Source organism: Osmerus eperlanus, chromosome 4, assembly GCF_963692335.1.
Source record: "Osmerus eperlanus chromosome 4, fOsmEpe2.1, whole genome shotgun sequence".
Lineage (NCBI taxonomy): Eukaryota > Metazoa > Chordata > Actinopteri > Osmeriformes > Osmeridae > Osmerus > Osmerus eperlanus.
Window position 1 is genome coordinate 22,421,549 of NC_085021.1, and position 18,754 is coordinate 22,440,302.

The following is an 18,754-nucleotide window of genomic DNA, read 5'->3' on the forward strand; positions in this document are numbered from 1 at the left end:
GGTGGCGTACAGCCTCTCTCTGATCAACGTCTGTGAACAACTTTTTCCCCCACACATAAAATAATGTGCAATAATGTAATGAATAGAAACTGTATGGTTGGATAATAATAGACAATACATAAAAGGTAGGGATTGCTACATGTTAGTTTATTTTCTCCAGCTCATGGAATCAACTATCATGAATCTTTATTAAATGTGATAAAAATGTACATTGTGTAGCTTCAATAAGAAAATACTGACAATTTTCAGTACAAATCTATACTTTAGGATTTATTCTGGCAAGCAAAAATCATTGCTCATTCGTACAAAAAGAAAAAAACACAAATCGGACCCAAAGCAAAATGTTCAGACATTAGTTCGGGTTCTCTAAACTCTAAACAAGCCGGAAATTGTTCACAGTATGGAAATGTCATGGCGACGTGTATAACCAGCAGCCCAGGTTAGACCGAAAAAAAACGATTTCTTTCAGATCAAAAAGGTAAAAATATCTATTAGGAATACATCAGAATAAGAACTTCCATCGTGAATTAACATATTGGATCATTTATATATCAAATAAATTCATAAAATGTGTACTAGGCAAATAAAGTAATATGTTGATTAGAAAATAAATAATTTTGTTGTGGTTACAATCCCCTTGTCCTGTGTGGTTAAAAACAAAATAAATTAACAGTAATCGCTAAAATCTTTCGTTCAAATGCCACTCGTCATGAAAGTTACGTGTTTAGAACGAGACACACAAGACAGCCTCACTACAACACCCAGTGTAACCATAACATCATCTGAGTACTGTGTGTGTGTGTGTGTGAGAGTGTGTGTGAGTGTGTGTGTTTGTGTTTGTGTTTGTGTGTGTGAGTGTAGTGTGTGTGTGTGTGTGTGTGTGTGTGTGTGTGTGTGTGTGTGTGTGTGTGTGTGTGTGTGTGAGTGTAGTGTTCTCCCCTGGTGATCCTATCGACTGAGATGAAGGGATGAATTGATGGATGAAGGGAGGGAGTGATAGATGGGGAGCTGGATGAAGAGATGTTAGAGAGAGGAAGGTGTGTGAGGTAATTGTTCCCTATAGGTTATTTCAGAGGGCAGAAGACTTCATTAACAACAATGCATTGCAACATCCGCTCCCTCTCCACAGGGGGGGGTCTGCAGTGCTTACAGCCCACACAGTACAGCTGATGAGAATTGTAGTCCAGGAATAGCTCTACTGTACAGTTTGGTGGGAGTTGTATTCACTCAAGTACAGTCAGGTGTGTACACACATACACACCTAGTCATACATCAGGTAGACAGGCCCCACCCTCCCCAAACACACCCTCACAAGTTTCTGTGTGCCTGTGTGTGTGTGTGTGTCCCATATCAACCAGGCCCTACACACCTGAGGAGAACACAGCACAGGTATTTACCTGGGTGTGGAGATGACAACTTAAACTTTCTAAAGAACAAAGCCCTTTCACACTGTACCAGGCGGTGCACGCTTTGCTTGTCAGATCCCAGATAATTTCCAACGTCTTAATGAGTGGAAACAAAGAGGGATGGTTTCATACCAGAACTACATTCCAACTCCCTTTCCTGCCCACGTCCCTGGTGTGTGTGTGTGGGGTGTGTGTGTGTGTGTGGGGGGGGGGGGGGGGGGGGTGTGTGGGGTATGTGTGTGTGGGGTGTGTGTGTGTGTGTGGGGTATGTGTGTGTGGGGTGTGTGTGTGTGTGTGTGTGGGGGGCGGGGGGGTGTGTGGGGTATGTGTGTGCTGGGGTGTGTGTGTGTGTGTGGGGTATGTGTGTGTGGGATGTGTGTGTTTTGCCGCTGCCTGCAGGTGTCTGTGTGTGTGCTCCGCTAAGTGAGACTGATAAAGGATTCGGAGTGTACAGGAGAACAGGTGCTACTACATCCTGTATGTCCTGTGTGGTGACTGAGTCACTCTTCATACGTGAACCTCTACTGGACACATCCAAGTGGACTCAGAGACAGGGACCATGAGGAGAGAGAGAGAGAGAGAGAGAGAGAGAGAGAGAGAGAGAGAGAGAGAGAGAGAGAGAGAGAGAGAGAGAGAGAGAGAGAGAGAGAGAGAGAGAGAGAGAGAGAGAGAGAGAGAGAGAGAGAGAGAGAGAGAGAGAGAGAGAGAGAGAGAGAGAGAGAGAGAGAGAGAGAGAGAGAGAGAGAGTCATGATGCATATACAGTACTGAGAAGAGTGAGAGATGAGTCATGGTCCAGACAAATCAGGAAATCCCATTTTACAATCATGCTTTTGTCAGAGGAGAGGAGGAATCTTCTAGAGAACACAGCCGCTGTGGTCAAACTAGGAACCCACTTCTTGCAGCCACAGGAAGTACATTCTACTTGAGGTTCTAGTTCTGCGACAGGTTCCACTGTCCTCAGGAGGGGAGACAGCTACTGGCTAGTTACTTCCTGGATACACAACTGACAACATCCCATTGGTCGAATGGAGAAAGGTGCTCGCTTCCTTAGTGGTCATATAGTCAGTTGTGAAGCATACCCAATTAGAACACTCCCAGACACAACACGGAACCAATCATCAAAACATATCACAGAAAGAAACAAAAAACACTTTAGTTTTAGTTATGTTTGAGTTCCGCTGCTTGAGCAATGGCTGCCTAAACAGAAGCACATGATTAGTGAGGAGGAACAGCAGTAATATAGAACTGTCTAATTACTAAAACCCAGATTATTACTCAGTTTCTTTTCCTCTCTTCAGCCAGACCAAAAAAAAAAACATTATTGCAGACCTCAGCTCAATTTGCCAGTTACTATGGTAACACACACATTGGAAGCTAAAAAGTTTCACCCAATCGCATGCCGCGATTGCTTAAGGGGGAGTGGTTATTGCTGAACGCAGAGACAAGGCAAGATGAGATGGTTAGTCCAACCTCAGATCCCCCAGATAAGTGCATTCGCTCGCTCGTTCAATAAAAAACACGCTTTCTTTTTCTTTGAAAGGTGACGTGTTAACGAAGCCCCTCATCACCAGCACTCTCTAGTGGAGGCACAGGGGACTGCCACGCCCAGCCAGCCAGGCCGAGACATTGGGAAGAGCCAATCAGAGCGTCCAGACCCACCGAACACCCTGTGACATCAGGTGCGTTCGACATGACCTGACTTCATGCAGCGCTGCAGCCGGCTGCAGGCGGCTGACTTGAAACAGTGAATTCTGGTTAGACTTTTTGTCCGACTTGAGACGGCGCCGAGGCTAGGTCACTGTGACGTAGCCATCAAAGTACCGTGAGATCGATTCGAGAACTGCCGGCTGTGTAGCCGAGCGCATTTTCTCAAGAGCAACTGCACGGGTTCAAATGACGACACAGCTATTTCATGATTGGCCAGACTCACACACGACAACTTTGACGCGTGTTTTGTAATTTTTCTGACACCTTCAGTTTCGCCAACGCTCAAATCCGGACCAAACAGTTTAATTGAATTAAAAATGTGTTGAAGAAAAGGTTTTAGTCCGCCTCTTCACTAACGGAAAGACTAAGTTTAATTATAAATAAAGTAAAGTAAGCAAACAGCGCTTGATCGGCCATGACTGACGTCAACGCAGCAAACCACGAGAAGCTGGAATGTCCGACTTTACAGAGCCGTTTTCAACTCCTCCCCGACTGCAAGCGGCTACTCTCGCCGGTCGTTTCATGCAGCCGCAGTCCATGTCGAACGCACCTATCATCAACCTGACTGTCTGTCACAGTGTGGGAGCGGCTTGTTGTTGCTATGGCACACATGCAGGGTCGTTGGCATGTCTGTCTGTCTGTCTGTCTAAAAGCAAGCAGGATGTAGTGCTTCTCAGGTGCAGCTTCACAAGGGTACAGATCCAGTCCACCCCTCCATGGACGTACGTACTGGATACCAGTGTGTTCTTTCAAGGTGTGTGTGTGTGTGATAGTGTGTGTGGTATAGTGTGTGTGGTATAGTGTGTGTGTCTCTACAGTGTTATGACAGTTCCGTCCTCCTCCAGGCTCCGCCCCTCAGGGCCCCTGTCGAGAGGGCTGAGAGACCCCGTGCTGCCATTGGCCCCCAGGCTTCCGTTGGACTTTGCAGGGGCGGGGCCAGCGAAGGGGGCGGGGCCAGTGCGGAGGTTAAGGTGTGGCTCGTAGCGGGGGAGCGAGCGCATGCTGGAGCTGGTGGACACAGCCCCGAGGATGAGGGTGGCCTCTGCCCCGGCCTCGATCACCAGGTCCTCCTCGTCCTCCTCGCTGTCCAGATCCTCCTCCTCGAAGTTCTGAATGATGTGCGTGGGCGTCGTCACCGCGGCGCCGCCCGAGTAACCGTAGTAACTCGCCCCGCTGTCGGAGGAACGCCCCGAGCTCCCGGACGCCCCGCCCCCTCCTCGTACCACGTTGTTGCGCTGGTTGGCCGGCTTCACCGTGACGATGAGGTTGTGGCTGTTGGCGATCATCATGTCGGTCACCTGGTCCAGAGACTTTCCCGCCACCTCGATGCCGTTCACCTCCAGCACCTCGTCGTTCACGGCCAGCAGCCCCGTGCTCTCCGCTAGCCCCCCCGGCACCATCCTGGAGATGAAGATCCCCGGCACCTTCTCCAGGCCCTGGGCCGTGACGCGCACACTGGAGCCGTCCCGGATGTAGAAGCCCAGCGGCTTCTCCTGCCCGTGCTTGTAGAGCCGCACACGCCGGTGGCTCTCGGGGAGGATGTCCACGTCGATGATGGAGGAGACGGGACGGAAGTCTCGCGGGAGGCTGATGATGACTGGAGGCTTCTTCCTGCCCGCGTCCGGACGCAGGAGCACCGTGGAGAGGACCGTACGCTTCCTGGTCAGGGAGTCAGTACCGAAGGCCGAGTAGTCTGCCTCTTCTGGGGGGGGGGAGAGGGTGAAGGGAGGAGTGGGGGGGGGAGTTAGAAGGAAGGAGAAGGGGGGAGAGGAGGGAGGGAGAGAGAAGGAGTGGGGAGAGAGAGAAAAAGAAGGTAGGACAAACAGGGGAGAGGAGAGGGGGAGAAAGGAGGGTTGAAAGAGGAGGGATGAAGGAGGGAGTGAATGGGGAGAGAGGGGGAGGGGAAGATGAGAAGAGACAAAATACAGTCAAAACACCAGTAATAAATTAGCATCAGTGTGTCCTCATAGTTATATTCTGTACAGTATAACTATAAAGTTACTATAATACTGTATTTAAATAATATACAAATGAATAACAAATGTACATGTTATGTGTACCACCACTACAGCCAGATTCGTAATGACAGTCTATTGCATCATCATGTTATTCAAACCCAGCAGTTATGTCGAGTTGTTTCTTTAAGCCTGGGTAACCACCAGCTAGGTCATCATCTCTCTCTATCCTACTTCTCTCTCTCTCCTGTTCTGCCTCCTGGTCTTTCTCTCTCTCCCTCTTTCAACTCTTTGAAATGAATTCCTCAGAGGATTAAAACAAGCACTGCACACTGGGCCATTTCTGGACTACAACTCTTATCAGCTAAACTGCTGCACAGCCATTTCTGGACTACAACTCCAAGGGTTCCTGCAATGCTGCGTCACAGTTATGTGATTTAGTCCCAGTTTCCTGTGGTGCAGTGTAGCAAGTGAACACCTGGACCTTGGACTGTCCTCTCACTACAGAGACTAGGACAAAGGTTTGGAGGGAGAGAGAGGGAGAGAGGAAGAGAGAGAGAGAGTACAAGAGAGAGAGAGAAATGTTCTAATGGTTAACCAGCACACAGGTGTTCCCACTGTCCTCCCCCTCTCCTAGACCAACAAGCCTGTTTATCTGTCCCTTCTAGAGTGATTCACATGGCGTGTGTGTGAACATGTGAGATCTGAAAGGCACCACCACCACCTCCAGCCCCTGCCCCCCTCTCTACCTCTGCCTCCCCTCTCTACCCTCACCCCTATACCCCCTCTCTGCCTCTACCTAACCCTTTTTTTTTTTTTGGTTTTCCCCACACAGTGAAAGTAGAGGACCTTTTCGAAACATTTTGTCAAAAATATTTTTTTCAACCTTTTAAAAACATGAAAAAAAGTACAAATAATCTAACAATATATGGAACTTTTTAGAAAACTTTCGGAAAGTCGGGTGGCTGAGCGGTTAAAGAATCGGGCTAGTAATCTGAAGGTTGCCAGTTCGATTCCCGGCCGTGCCAAATGACGTTGTGTCCTTGGGCAAGGCACTTCACCCTACTTGCCTCGGGGGAATGTCCCTGTACTTACTGTAAGTCGCTCTGGATAAGAGCGTCTGCTAAATGACTAAATGTAAAACTATTCTTCTTGTTGCATTTTGCCTTGCTCCATGGTAGCTTAGCAGACTAGCTTACGTTTGTTGTGATAACCAGGAAATGAAAAAAGGCACGCAATGACAATAAATAATATTGATCATGCCAGCCAGGACAGATTAAAACTAAAGAAACGAGCCTGGCTTGAAAATGTAAGAAGTAGAAAGTACAGATATTTGTGTAAAAAATGTAAGGAGTGAAAGTAAAAAGTTGTTAGAAAAATAAATAGTGAAGTAAAGTACTGATACCAGAAAAATCGACTTAAGTACAGTAAAGAAGTTTCTTATATACTAGTGTAATAATTGGACCAATACGCTGTTCCTATTGGTCCAGAAGACGTTCTCAAAAGTTAATAAATCCGTTTATATACCTCCTGAAAGTTCGCAGAGGTAAATAAACGTTTTTACGGACATGTACTTCATTACTTCCCATCTCTACACACACACATACAAATACATACACACAAATATACAGATATTTACACACACAACATGTATACATGCACACAGATATACACACACAGATACGCTCTTACAGGGCAGTGGAGCAGAGATATAATGACTACATATATCTAGTCTGTTTCCCTCTCTCTCTGTTCTCTCACCCACCCTTTCTCCCCCTCCTCCTCGTAAGAGAGAGCTAGCATGACAACGGTCGCCATCGAGGGCCTGTCATACCATACGCTACAGACATGCTGTTCCACATGACCAAGCACACACACACACAGGCTCACATACAAGCGCACACACACACACACACACACACACACACACACACACACACACAGGCTCACATACAAGCAACACACACACTTGTACACGTCTAAATACACACACATATCTTTACAAACTCACAAATACAAGCAAACACACCGACAGATGAGTACACACTCACTCACACACTTTTCCGTGGCTGTAATGAGGTCCTGATGAGTCTAGTGTGGTGATGTGAAACCTGAAGCCCATATCAGCATCCCATCTCATTACAGCACAACAGGCTTTCAACCTAATTAGCCCACTGTATATCAGCCTGGGCACACACACATACACCCTCACACCCGTTCCTGAGTTTCTGCTGTAGTAGGAGATCCCTCGGTGGTTTACTACGGTCGATGTCACATGTGTCAGCTGAGGATCAATACTCCGATTTGAGGGTGTGTGTGTGTGTACTGTGTGTGTGTCTACCGTATATGTATGTGTGTGTGTGTACTGTGTGTGTGTCTACCGTATATGTGTGTGTGTGTGGGGGGGCTAACAGCTACAGCAGTGTTTAAATCCCACAGTCATCCGATGCTGAATCACATGCCTTAATATATGACACCCTAACCCTAAGACACCATTAAAAACTACAACTCCCAGGATCCGTCGTGTTTCCCTGCTGATACGAGCTCTTCTTTACGTGTGTAAATAAGTTAGTCAAGCTTGAGGAATGCCTGGGAGACAGATGTGCAACTGTGTGTGAATGTGTGAGATTGTGAATGACTGAGTGTGTGTGTACCAGTTAATGATTCATCACATCACCAGGTCTTGAGGGAGGCCATGGAGGGTGGGGCTTTAAGGGGGGCAGAGTCCTGAATGTGTGTATTTATGTACATGTATGTATTTATGTAGATAAATAACATGTATGTATTATGTAACATGTGAGGTAGTAAGTCCTATTGGGACACTCACACCCCATACAGGGGTCATGGATGCGTAGCGTGTAACTCTAGAGTGAAAGGAATCAGTGAGGGGAGGAGGAAGGGAGGAGAGGAGGAGAGGAAGGAGAGAAGGGAGGCAGGTCGTAAGGAAGACCCAGGCCATATCAGCTTGTACTGCCCATCCCCTAAAGGGGGAGTTTGAGCTCTTGCCTTCAGGAAGAAGGTATAGAGCTCCCACCCACAGAAGAAAACGATTTGGGGACTCTTTTGTTTGTTTTGCTATTAGGAGGCAAAATTTGCATAAATGAATGGCACTTATTTCTGGGTTTCAACATGAAGTGATCCTTGCACTGTACTGTTGTCTCTGTGGGGTGGCACGTATGCTGTTTATGTAGTATTTATGATGGATAGAATGTGTTTTAATACCTGTCTACAAACAAATTTCCCTTACTGGGATCAATACAATGGACGTGACTTGAGGAGAGAAGAGAGAGGAGGAAGGAAAGAACCCATCAACACGGTACTGGGCTTTAATCCGGCCATGTACAGTACAGGAGGGGAGTTGAACCTGCAGCCTCTTGATCTGCAGCCAAATGCTCTAACCACTGAGCTGTGCCTACCAATCAGAGGATGAGCATGTTCACCTCCTGCTAACCCTAACCCTGCTGGACGTTCTACATGCAGCAGCTAATGCAAGGACTGTACGTGTGTCTGGATGACTGGAGACTCTCACACACACACATCTGTACGTGTGTCTGGATGACAGACTGAGAGACACTGAGCAGACTCACATCTCTCTGGTGGTCTGGACAGACAAGACACACACACACACACACACTCATACACACACACACACACACACATCTGAGGAAAGCAGTGCCATGAGGTTCCAGTCACAGAGCAGAGACTGGGAGGGAGGGAATGTGTGTGTGTTTGTGTGTGTGTATATAAGTATGTGCAAGTGTGTGTGTGTGTGCGCAAGTGTGTGTGTGTGGAGCATCATGAATGAGCGAGGAGAGGGTGGGAGAAGGAGGGTGAAAAAGACTTTAAACTGAATTCCTGGAGTGTTTCTATTCTGGGAGCAGAGAGCGTAGCTGCCGAGCACCGAGCTGATTAAACACATCTTAACACTGATAGCAAAGAGGGGGGAGAGAGAGAGAGAGCAGGGGGGGGGGAGAGAGAGAGAGCAGGGGGGGGGGGAGAGAGAGAGAGCAGGGGGGGGGAGAGAGAGAGCAGGGAGGGTGATGACGGAGAGAGCACAGTGGAGGTGAGAGAAAGGTTAAAAAAAGAGAAGGAGGAAGGGAGAGAAAGTGGAAAATAGACAGAGGGAGGGAGGGAGGTAGGGAGGGAGGGGAGATGGGGTGGTAAGGCAAAGGGAAAGGTGGAGTTTAGAGCAGACTTTGTTGTTCAATGTGAAGGAGGACAGAAGAGAAGGAGAGGAGACAGTAAATGAAACCTTGGACCTCCATTATCCCGTTTATTATGTGTGCATATTTGTGTGTGGTGAGTCTTCCTTCCCTTGCTCAGTATCATTTCAGTGTGCAGCAATTCATGTTCCATTCCTGCTGACTTGGTCCTCTCTCTCCTCTCCTCTCTCTCCTCCTCTCCTCTCTCTCTCCTCTCTCCTCCTCTCTCCTCCTCTCTCCTCCTCTCCTCCGCTCTCCTCCGCTCTCCTCCGCTCTCCTCTCTCTCCTCCTCTCCTCTCCTTCTCCTCTCCTCTCTTTCCTCCTCTCCTCTCTCTCCTCTTCCTCTCAGGCTGGGGATCGGGGGGAGGACAGAGAGAGTCCTAGCTTGAGCCTGGCCACTCTGTCACTCAGTCTCTTCAGAGCTCTCACTGGAGAGCACACTGAACTCACTGCACCTCTCTCCATCTCTCTCTCCCTCTCTCTCCTCCTCTCTCCATTGCCCTCTCTCCTCCTCTCCTCTCTCCTCTCTCCTCCTCTCTCCTCTCTCCTCTCTCCTCTCTCCTCTCTCTCTATCCATCTCTCCTCTCTCCATCTCTCCTCTCTCCTGCTTAAACCCTGGAAGACAACGCATCATGCACAGTTAGAGGCTGGTTACCAAGGTTACCCTTCATAAACACCATCCGTTAGAGGCCGGTTACCAAGGTTACCCTTCATAAACACCATCCGTTAGAGGCCGGTTACCAAGGTTACCCTTCATAAACACCATCCGTTAGAGGCCGGTTACCAAGGTTACCCTTCATAAACACCATCCGTTAGAGGCTGGTTACCAAGGTTACCCTTCATAAACACCATCCGTTAGAGGCCGGTTACCAAGGTTACAAATATCATACCTCACATATCCATATTAACTGTACATCAATATCTTAACTTCCCATCAGCGCTGCTGGCAGAATCCTGTTTCGTTACGTTAGACTAGACAAGCACGAGGCTGGGCCTGCCTCTAATATGGCTGTGTGTGTGTGGTGTGTGTGAGGTGTGTGTGTGTGTGAGTGTGTGTGTGTGTGTGTGAGTGTGTGTGTGTGTGTGTGAGTGTGTGTGTGTGTGTGAGCAGCTTGCTAATGTAAACAGGCTGGAATGTGTGATGGTGTTGTGTTGAAGGTGTTGTGCTGTGTTCATATTTAGATAACTGGAGCTGTGGAACCTTACAGACTGCAGGCAGACAGACAGCAAGCTGAGTCCTGTCTGACCAACAAGCCTCTCTCCTGTCTCTCTCTCCTGTCTCTCTCTCCTGTCTCTCTCTCCTGTCTCTCTCTCCTGTCTCTCTCTCCTGTCTCTCTCTCCTGTCTCTCTCTCCTGTCTCTCTCTCTCATTCACTCTCTCTCTGTTCCATCTTTCCCCCAGCCCCCCCCCCCCCCCCCTGGTTCCGGTCAAGCCCAGCTAGACCAGGCAGGCCCAGGCTCCAGGGTGGTGGACGTCCGGGACTGCTGTCCTGTCTAATCTACCCAGCAGAGGTGATCAGAGCCTGGGCACATTCCACCCAGCCTCCCCCTCCTCCTCCTCTCCTCCAGCCAGGGCCTCATTCTGCCTCCACTCTGCATTCCTCCCTCACTCCCCCTGCCCCTACTCCTCCCTCTCTTTCTCTCATTACATCTCTGTCTACACACCACATTCCTCCCTCCTGCTGTAGTTCTCTCTCTCCTGCTGTAGTTCTCTCTCTCTCCTGCTGTAGTTCTCTCTCTCTCCTGCTGTAGTTCTCTCTCTCTCTCCTGCTGTAGTTCTGCCTCCATAAAGCTTCCCTTCTGTTCTTCCTCTCGCTCCACAGCACCTCTTTTCCATCTCCCTCCCTCCTCCTCCCTCCTCCTCCCTCCTCTCTCTCTCCCCTGGTCTCCAGCTGAGTGTTATCATGCTCTGCTGGGTGGGAGGTCTGTACTGCTCTTCAATCCTCTACTGTGATTGGTCTAGACTGGGTTATGTTCTTTGATCCTCTACCGTGATTGGTCTAGACTGGGTAATGTTCTTCAGTCCTCTATATTTTGATTGGTCAGACCAGCTGTTGTACTTGGATATTGGTCAGAGAGCAGTTCCAGAGAGAGAGAAGGAGAGAGAGACACAGAGGGATCATTTGTGAGTTATTCATCACCCTCTTCTGTTTCTTAACTGAAACCAGGAGAGAGGTGACGTCATGAGGAACACACACACACACACAATACACATTCACTTATACATTACATTACATTTAGCAGACGCTCTTATCCAGAGCGACTTACAGTAAGTACAGGTACATTCCCCCGAGGCAAGTAGGGTGAAGTGCCTTGCCCAAGGACACAACGTCAGTTGGCATGACCGGGAATCGAACTGGCAACCCTGTGTGTGTGGCTGCAGTGGACCTCACGTAGCAGCATGTCGCTGGGACCCTATTAATCCTCCTGACTAAGTAGCTTAGTGTCTCCAGGTCATCTGTCCCAGTCAGACAGCTTAACAGCCTGCCCCCTACTGCTACCCCCTACCCCCTGCCCCCTACCCCCTGCCCCCTACTCCTACCCCCTACCCCCTACCCCCTGCCCCCTACCCCCTGCCCCCTACCCCCTGCCCCCTACCCCCTGCCCCCTGCTCCTACCCCCTGCCCCCTACTGCTACCCCCTGCCCCCTACTGCTACCCCCTGCCCCCTGCTCCTACCCCCTACTCCTACCCCCTACCCCCTGCCCCTACCCCCTGCTCCTACCCCCTGCTCCTACCCCCTACTCCTACCCCCTACCCCCTGCCCCCTACTCCTACCCCCTGCCCCTACCCCCTACTCCTACCCCCTACCCCCTGCCCCCTACTCCTACCCCCTGCCCCTACCCCCTGCTCCTACCCCCTGCTCCCTACTCCGCACTTAACCCAGTCCGTCCCCCACAAACACACAGCCCTGCCCCCCCAGTCACAGCCCACTTCATTCAACAAGTCTCAGCCAGCTCTTCAGCAGACAAAGACTGGTGGTTCACAGACGACTCTAAACACCAAGACCCGCCCCAGCTACCAAACACACACCGCTCTAGTACCAACACCAGGAAGGATGATCATTTGGCCTGGTACAGTACCAGGAAGGATGATCATTTGGCCTGGTACAGTACCAGTAAGGATGATCATTTGGCCTGGTACGCAGTTTTTTAAAAGCATTCCCCAGGAGAGGATTGGAGGTAGGATGTCATTGTGTGTTTACACAACAACCACCATCATGTTTCTGTTAACACTCAACAACAGGGAGTCAGATGGCTGAGCGGTTAGGGAATCAGGCTACTAATCAGAAGGTTTCCGGTTCGATTCTGGCTGTGAAAAAATGACGTTGTGTCCTTGGAAAAGGCATTTACATTTAGTCATTTAGCAGACGCTCTTATCCAGAGCGACTTACAGTAAGTACAGGGACATTCCCCCGAAGCAAGTAGGGTGAAGTGCCTTGCCCAAGGACACAACGTCATTGGCACGGCCGGGAATCGAACAGGTAACCTTATGATTACGAGCCCGATTCCCTAACTGCTCAGCCATCTGACTCCCCGCTCCCACTTCACCCTACTTGCCTCGGGGGAATGTCCCTGTACTTACTGTAAGTCCCTCTGGATAAGAGGGTCTGATAAATGACTAAATGTAACACAACTCAACCAGACTATCACACCCTAGGGTCATATCTCTCACTCACACACACACACACACACACACACACACACACACACACACACACACACACACACACACACACACACACACACACACACACACACACACACAGTAGGCTTTAGAGTGCACACCCCTTATGTTGACAGTAGGTTTCAGTACATGAATGACAGGCTGATCTTACACTCACAGTAACATTCAGGGTACCATGTGTGCAGCTGGCCTAATGCCCAACCTATCCAACCTGCCTCCTCTCCTCCCCTGTAAGGAGAGGAAACACAACAGCTTCTCAGGTGGAAGGAGCAGGGTGGTGTTTTATAAACATCCTTCCTGTAGACACAGTGAGGGTTTAGTCAGCCTGTTAATGTGACGCGGGCCAGATCAAAGATCCTCCATCTTCCACTTTCAGTATGACCCTAAACACACCTAGAGGCGTATGCAGGGGAAACTATATCCATCTAGCTTCCTGAGTTCATGTAGAATGGGAAGATAAACAACACACTTTTTTGAAGGAGAATTTAGCGAATGAAAATTCCTGGAAACATTCAACCCTGGAGAAAACCACAGAGGTTTATCCCGCATGCTCCGCGCCCGATGACAGACTACCCAACCTCCTCCTGATCTGTCTACAGGATGTTCCCTCAACACCTCCCACAGCCAGGTACAGATACTGCATGTAGCACGTACAGCCAGGTACAGATACTGCATGTAGCACGTACAGCAGGGGACCAACGAGAGGAAGACTACAGGTCTGTGTTTTGGAAGTTAGAGGAAAGGAACAGTCTGTCGTCATCAGGCACTGTGCAAAGTAACCACATCTCAGCTACCAGGCTACAATAACATCCCAACTTCAGTCTTACATAGTACAGTGCTACATATACAAAATAATAATATCAATAATGCCTTCATTTAGCAAGTGCTTTTATGCTATGCACAGGGGGAATTTCATCCTGCAAACTCCTGATTTGGGGGTCATAGTCAAAAAGTCATATTCTTTAACCACTGAGCTACACCTTCCTTCTGCTAAGCAACGATCCCTCTGGCCCCCCTGGCTATCTTTAGAGCAGGGCAAGGTGCTGGGGACTGGTTTGGATCGGGGACTGGTTTTGTAGTAAGGGTTTAAGGTTACGGGGGTGAGGTTAAGAGGTCCACTGTCTGATATGGAATGGGGCCAACTTTGTCAACATTTACATTTACATTTAGTCATTTAGCAGACGCTCTTATCCAGAGCGACTTACAGTAAGTACAGGGACATTCCCCCGAGGCAAGTAGGGTGAAGTGCCTTGCCCAAGGACACAACGTCAGTTGGCATGACCGGGAATCGAACTGGCAACCTTCGGATTACTAGCCCGATTCCCTCACCGCTCAGCCACCTGATTCCCTACACAGAGCACTGAACCGGTACCGCTGCAGACCAAGGAACAGGAATGCCCCGGTAAAGCTTAGGCCCAGGTTAGGAACCAGTCCACCTCCTAGAGATCAACATTAAGGGCCCAAGCCCAGGCATGGTGTGGGTCCTCACCTTTCCTCTGCAGGAACAGCCTGAGCAGTGGCGTGGCGGTGGAGATGGCCTTGTGGTAGTTGTCGTCATTGTTGATGGGCAGCAGGTCTCCGTGCACATCTGCGTAGCCCACCAGCAGCTCTGCGTTGGGGATACGATGGACATGCTGCAGCAGGCCGTAGAACTCATCGAACCGGCCCGGCTTCGACCGGTCCAGGGAGAACCGGCGGAACTCGGCTCCGAACTGGGAACACGCAAACAAGGCCGGGGTCAGGGGTCAATGCACGCACACACTTGTTTGAATCATATATTTGTATAGGAACTTGCTTACACACACACACACACACACACACACACACACACACACACGTGAACACAAATATCAGACAGACAGTTTCAGTCACACTGATTTCCTACAGGAACAACCACTGCCATTAACCAGGTGACACATTCCAAGTGTCACGGAACAAATTATGTCACAGTTATGAATGTGTGCGTGTGAATACACTTGGCACAAGTACAGTTTGTGTTACGTGTATGAAAATGAGCTTTGGTGGGCGTGTTTACAGAAGATGCACCTGTGTGTGTATGTGTGTGTGTGTGTGTGTGTGAGAGAGAGACTGAGAAAGACAGAGAGAGACAGACAGCGAGAGAGCGACAGCGAGAGAGAGAGACAGCGAGAGAGAGTCAGCGAGAGAGAGAGACAGCGAGAGAGAGAGACAGCGAGAGAGAGAGAGCTCCTGTGTCCAACAGTTGTACAATCAATTCAGCTGTGGCCATGGTGACCAGACTGGTGTTTTTGTAGTCCAAACAGAAGATCTTGCCTCACAAACACATTTTATTGTTCATGCAGGTTTGAGAGCAGTGGTAATAGTGGTAGTCTCCCTGTTGGAAGCCTCTTGTGACTTTATGATGGCACAGCGACCATTGGTGTTGTGGTAACCTCATACTGCAACCACAACGGGTCATTAGTTGTGTTAATGTTATTCCGCCCGCGCTAAAAAAAACAAACTTATCTTCAAGCGAACAGCAACACTAACTTTGTCGTCGTTACAATTTCTGACCGCTTCTGTCAAACTAATCATGTTAGGCCTATGTTGTGTCCATCGATTTGGTCATTTCAAATTTGACACCACTGTGTCGGTCATCTCGGTTTCTCTGAAAAAAACTGCGCATGCAGGCGAGTAAGCAGGGGCATCCAATGCGGAACTAACCCCGGACCAGCAATCTGCCGCCCCGGTGACACCTGTCACCTGTGAACGGCACCGTCAACAACAAAAGAACGGTGACTTGTTCCTATCTGCGAGAGAGCGAGCAAGCTAGGCCAACCGACTTCCAACAACACAGAAAGACCCCGTCATACAAACGTTGTCTAGCGTTGCTATATTCTCAAACGAATCATTCAAAACATATTAATTTTGCTATTTGGCACAAATTTGGGTTTGTTTCCCAAACCGGCGTCCTGGCATCCACTGGTTGACGTTACTGTAGCTGACTACATCTGACGAGTTTAGCTAGTAAAGTAAACTCTGCCTGCTAGCTCTCCAGCTGGAGAGAAACGGTCTAATTTACGACAGCGCAACTCGCTAACAAGCCACTTAGCTCCGTTTGTTTAGCAAACAGTCCAACAGTCCGCATACACACCGGGAGCTTGTCGACGGTGACATTTGCGTTTGTCACGTCATCTTACGGTATAACGCCAATAAATTAAATGTTGCTTAAAAACCCACCTTACTCTTCACCTCCACGGCGCTCAGACTTCGGTTGCTCGGTACTCGGTGATTTTTGTTCATCTTTCGCTAGCAGGACCCCGCCGCGCCACAGCACACACTTGCCCTCTCCGGGGCTGCCCTCCGGTCCGCCTCGAGCTCCCCTTTATCCAAAATGATACCGACAGTTAATCCAGTTGTCTGGATGTTCTCGTGAGGCACGGCGGTGTTCTGCTTCTCGTCGTCCTGCCCGATGAATGCGACAGCGCCAGCCAGACTTCGGTAAACTTATCTTGTTCTCGTCACATCGCCAGTAGCGGCTCTCCCCCTTCAACGGGCTGACCTGCCCGTCGCGGTGACGCCTTACGCACCCAGGAAACTGCTCCTGACCGGCCTCGTCCTCGTTCCCACACGCACGCTCCCGCTCGTGTCTGAATGCAAAAGAAAATTATTCATTCTCGAGGTTAGGTGAAGTTGTTTACCTAGGGCGTAACTGTTGTTTAAACTTTTACAAAACCGACGCATATGTTGGTGGATTGTGCTTCGTGTGCGCACGCAGGAGAACGAGAGATGACGAGACAGAAATATAATGAGTCAGAAATATATTTAAAATAAACCAGTTGTAATGACTTCCTATAAATTGTCCTTGTTCATAACATCCATATCTCAGTGTTTATCTGATAATACACCCTTACCTAAATTCACCTGACCTGGTTGCCTACAACAGTACACTGTACAGTGTGTTATAAAATAGCACCTCCATGTGGCCATTTAGTGCTATGGCGGATTTCTGACATTCTGAGGAGACGGTTTGTTGACAGTGCACGTGGACGCTAGAATAAACTCGATACTATTTATTTATAATTTGTGCAAGGAGCTTAACTGTTGGTTTCATGATTCATGACAGTTGTTCGAGTAGTGTAAAGTACAGTCGAATATAATAGTAATACATTGTATGTATGTAAAGCGCCTTTCTTGCACTCAATGTAACAGATTCGAGTAGAGTAGAATAGCGCTTTTATTCCAAGCGTCGTGCAACAAGTAGTGCCTAGCGCTTACTGTAGCAAGGACACAACGTCATTTTGCACACGGCCGGGAATCGAACTGGCAACCTTCAGAATACTAGCCCGATACCCTCACCGCTCAGCCACCTGACTCCTGTAATACTGTAGCACTGTAGCAGTGTAGTACTGTAGCATTGTAGGACTGTAGTGCTGTAGGACTGTAGTACTGTAGTACTGTAGTACTGTAGTACTTTTAAACCTTTCGGGAAAATAAAATTCACACAACACGACACAAACAAGTTTTATGATTTTTCCAAACTTTTTTTTCTTTAACTTATTCAAATATATACTGAAATAATATTAAAATATGTATTTTGTCAACCTTTAGAAACGTATTTCGAGGAGAGGAGAACAGAGAAGCCTAAACAGTGTAAAGCAGAGCAGAGTACAATATAGTACAGTAGAGTTATCATCAAATAGGCTACTCATCAATGATGCAAACCTTTCTTTTAAACCTTTAGAAACTATTTTTTTTTCACGCACAACACGACACAAACAAGGTTGAAGATTTTTCTGATTTTTTTTTCAAAAATATCTTGTCAACCTTTAGAAACTTTTCTTTCAAAACTTGTTTTCAAAAATCTTTTTTCAACCTTTCAAAACTTTGAGAGAGGGGAGAGGAGAACAGAGAACCCTAAAACAGAGAGTAAAGCAGAGCAGAGTACAATAGAGTATAGTAGAGTTCTCATTAAGTAATCAATGATGCAAACTTTTTTTTCAAAACCTTTTTTCTGAAAATGTTTTGTCAACCTTTGAAAACTTTGAGAGATAACACTAATAGCATGATTCAGCCTAAAAAACCCCAAGTTGGAATTGTTTCCTCTTTCCAACATCTTGATTCCAACATGTCAGTACCCATACCACAATAATTGGACCGCAGCCATGAACAGCCATGCTGCCTTGCTTGTGGTTCACAGTGTTTGCCACTAGAGGCAACACAGATTACAGCCTCTTTCTAACTCCAGGGGGCGCTAGAGGCTGCTCCACTGCCTTCATCCATAACTGCCTACTCACCACCTCCCCTCGGTCTCTCCCCCTTTTTCAACCTCTGCCACCCTCTTTCTTCCTGTCTCTCCAGAGGCTTGTTTCCCTCTCTTCCCCTCCCCGTAGTTCTCTCTTCTCTTCCCCTCTATCCCTTCTCTTCCTCCCCTTCTCCCCTCTTCTCTTCCTCTCTCCCCTCTGAGAGAGAGGAAGAGAACAGAGGGGAGAGAGAGGAAGAGAAGACCCTCTCTTCTCTTCCTCTCTCTCCCCTCTGTTCTCTTCCTCTCTCTCCCCTCTCTTCTCTTCCTCTCTCTCCTTCATCTCCTAATTTCTGCCTCCTCAGCACTAGTTCATCCTCTCCCTCCCCTCTTCCTCTCTGTCTCTCCCCCCTCTTGTCCTCCTCCCTCCCTCCCTCCCCCCCTCTCTCTCTCCCTCTGCTCCTCACCAGAGTCCCTGTACCCAGGAGCTCATTCATGTCTCCTGTAGACACGGTTTGGAGCTACATTTGTATTCATTTCTTTTGTCCAACTGACAGGACATCGTGGGCTTTCTATAAACCTCAGGAATACAGCTGT

General features: G+C 48.5%; 1 protein-coding gene across 1 annotated transcript; it reads right to left on the minus strand.

The window, feature by feature from the left end:
- Positions 1-126: 126 nt before the first annotated feature.
- Positions 127-16,564, minus strand: pard6b (par-6 partitioning defective 6 homolog beta (C. elegans)). Its single transcript, XM_062460332.1, has 3 exons — positions 16,156-16,564; positions 14,447-14,669; positions 127-4,817 (listed from the first exon to the last, which is right to left on the minus strand). Exons 1-3 carry the CDS (start codon positions 16,216-16,218, stop codon positions 3,928-3,930), a joined length of 1,176 nt encoding a protein of 391 aa, XP_062316316.1. The 5' UTR covers positions 16,219-16,564; the 3' UTR covers positions 127-3,927.
- Between the last annotated feature and the right edge of the window lie 2,190 nt (positions 16,565-18,754).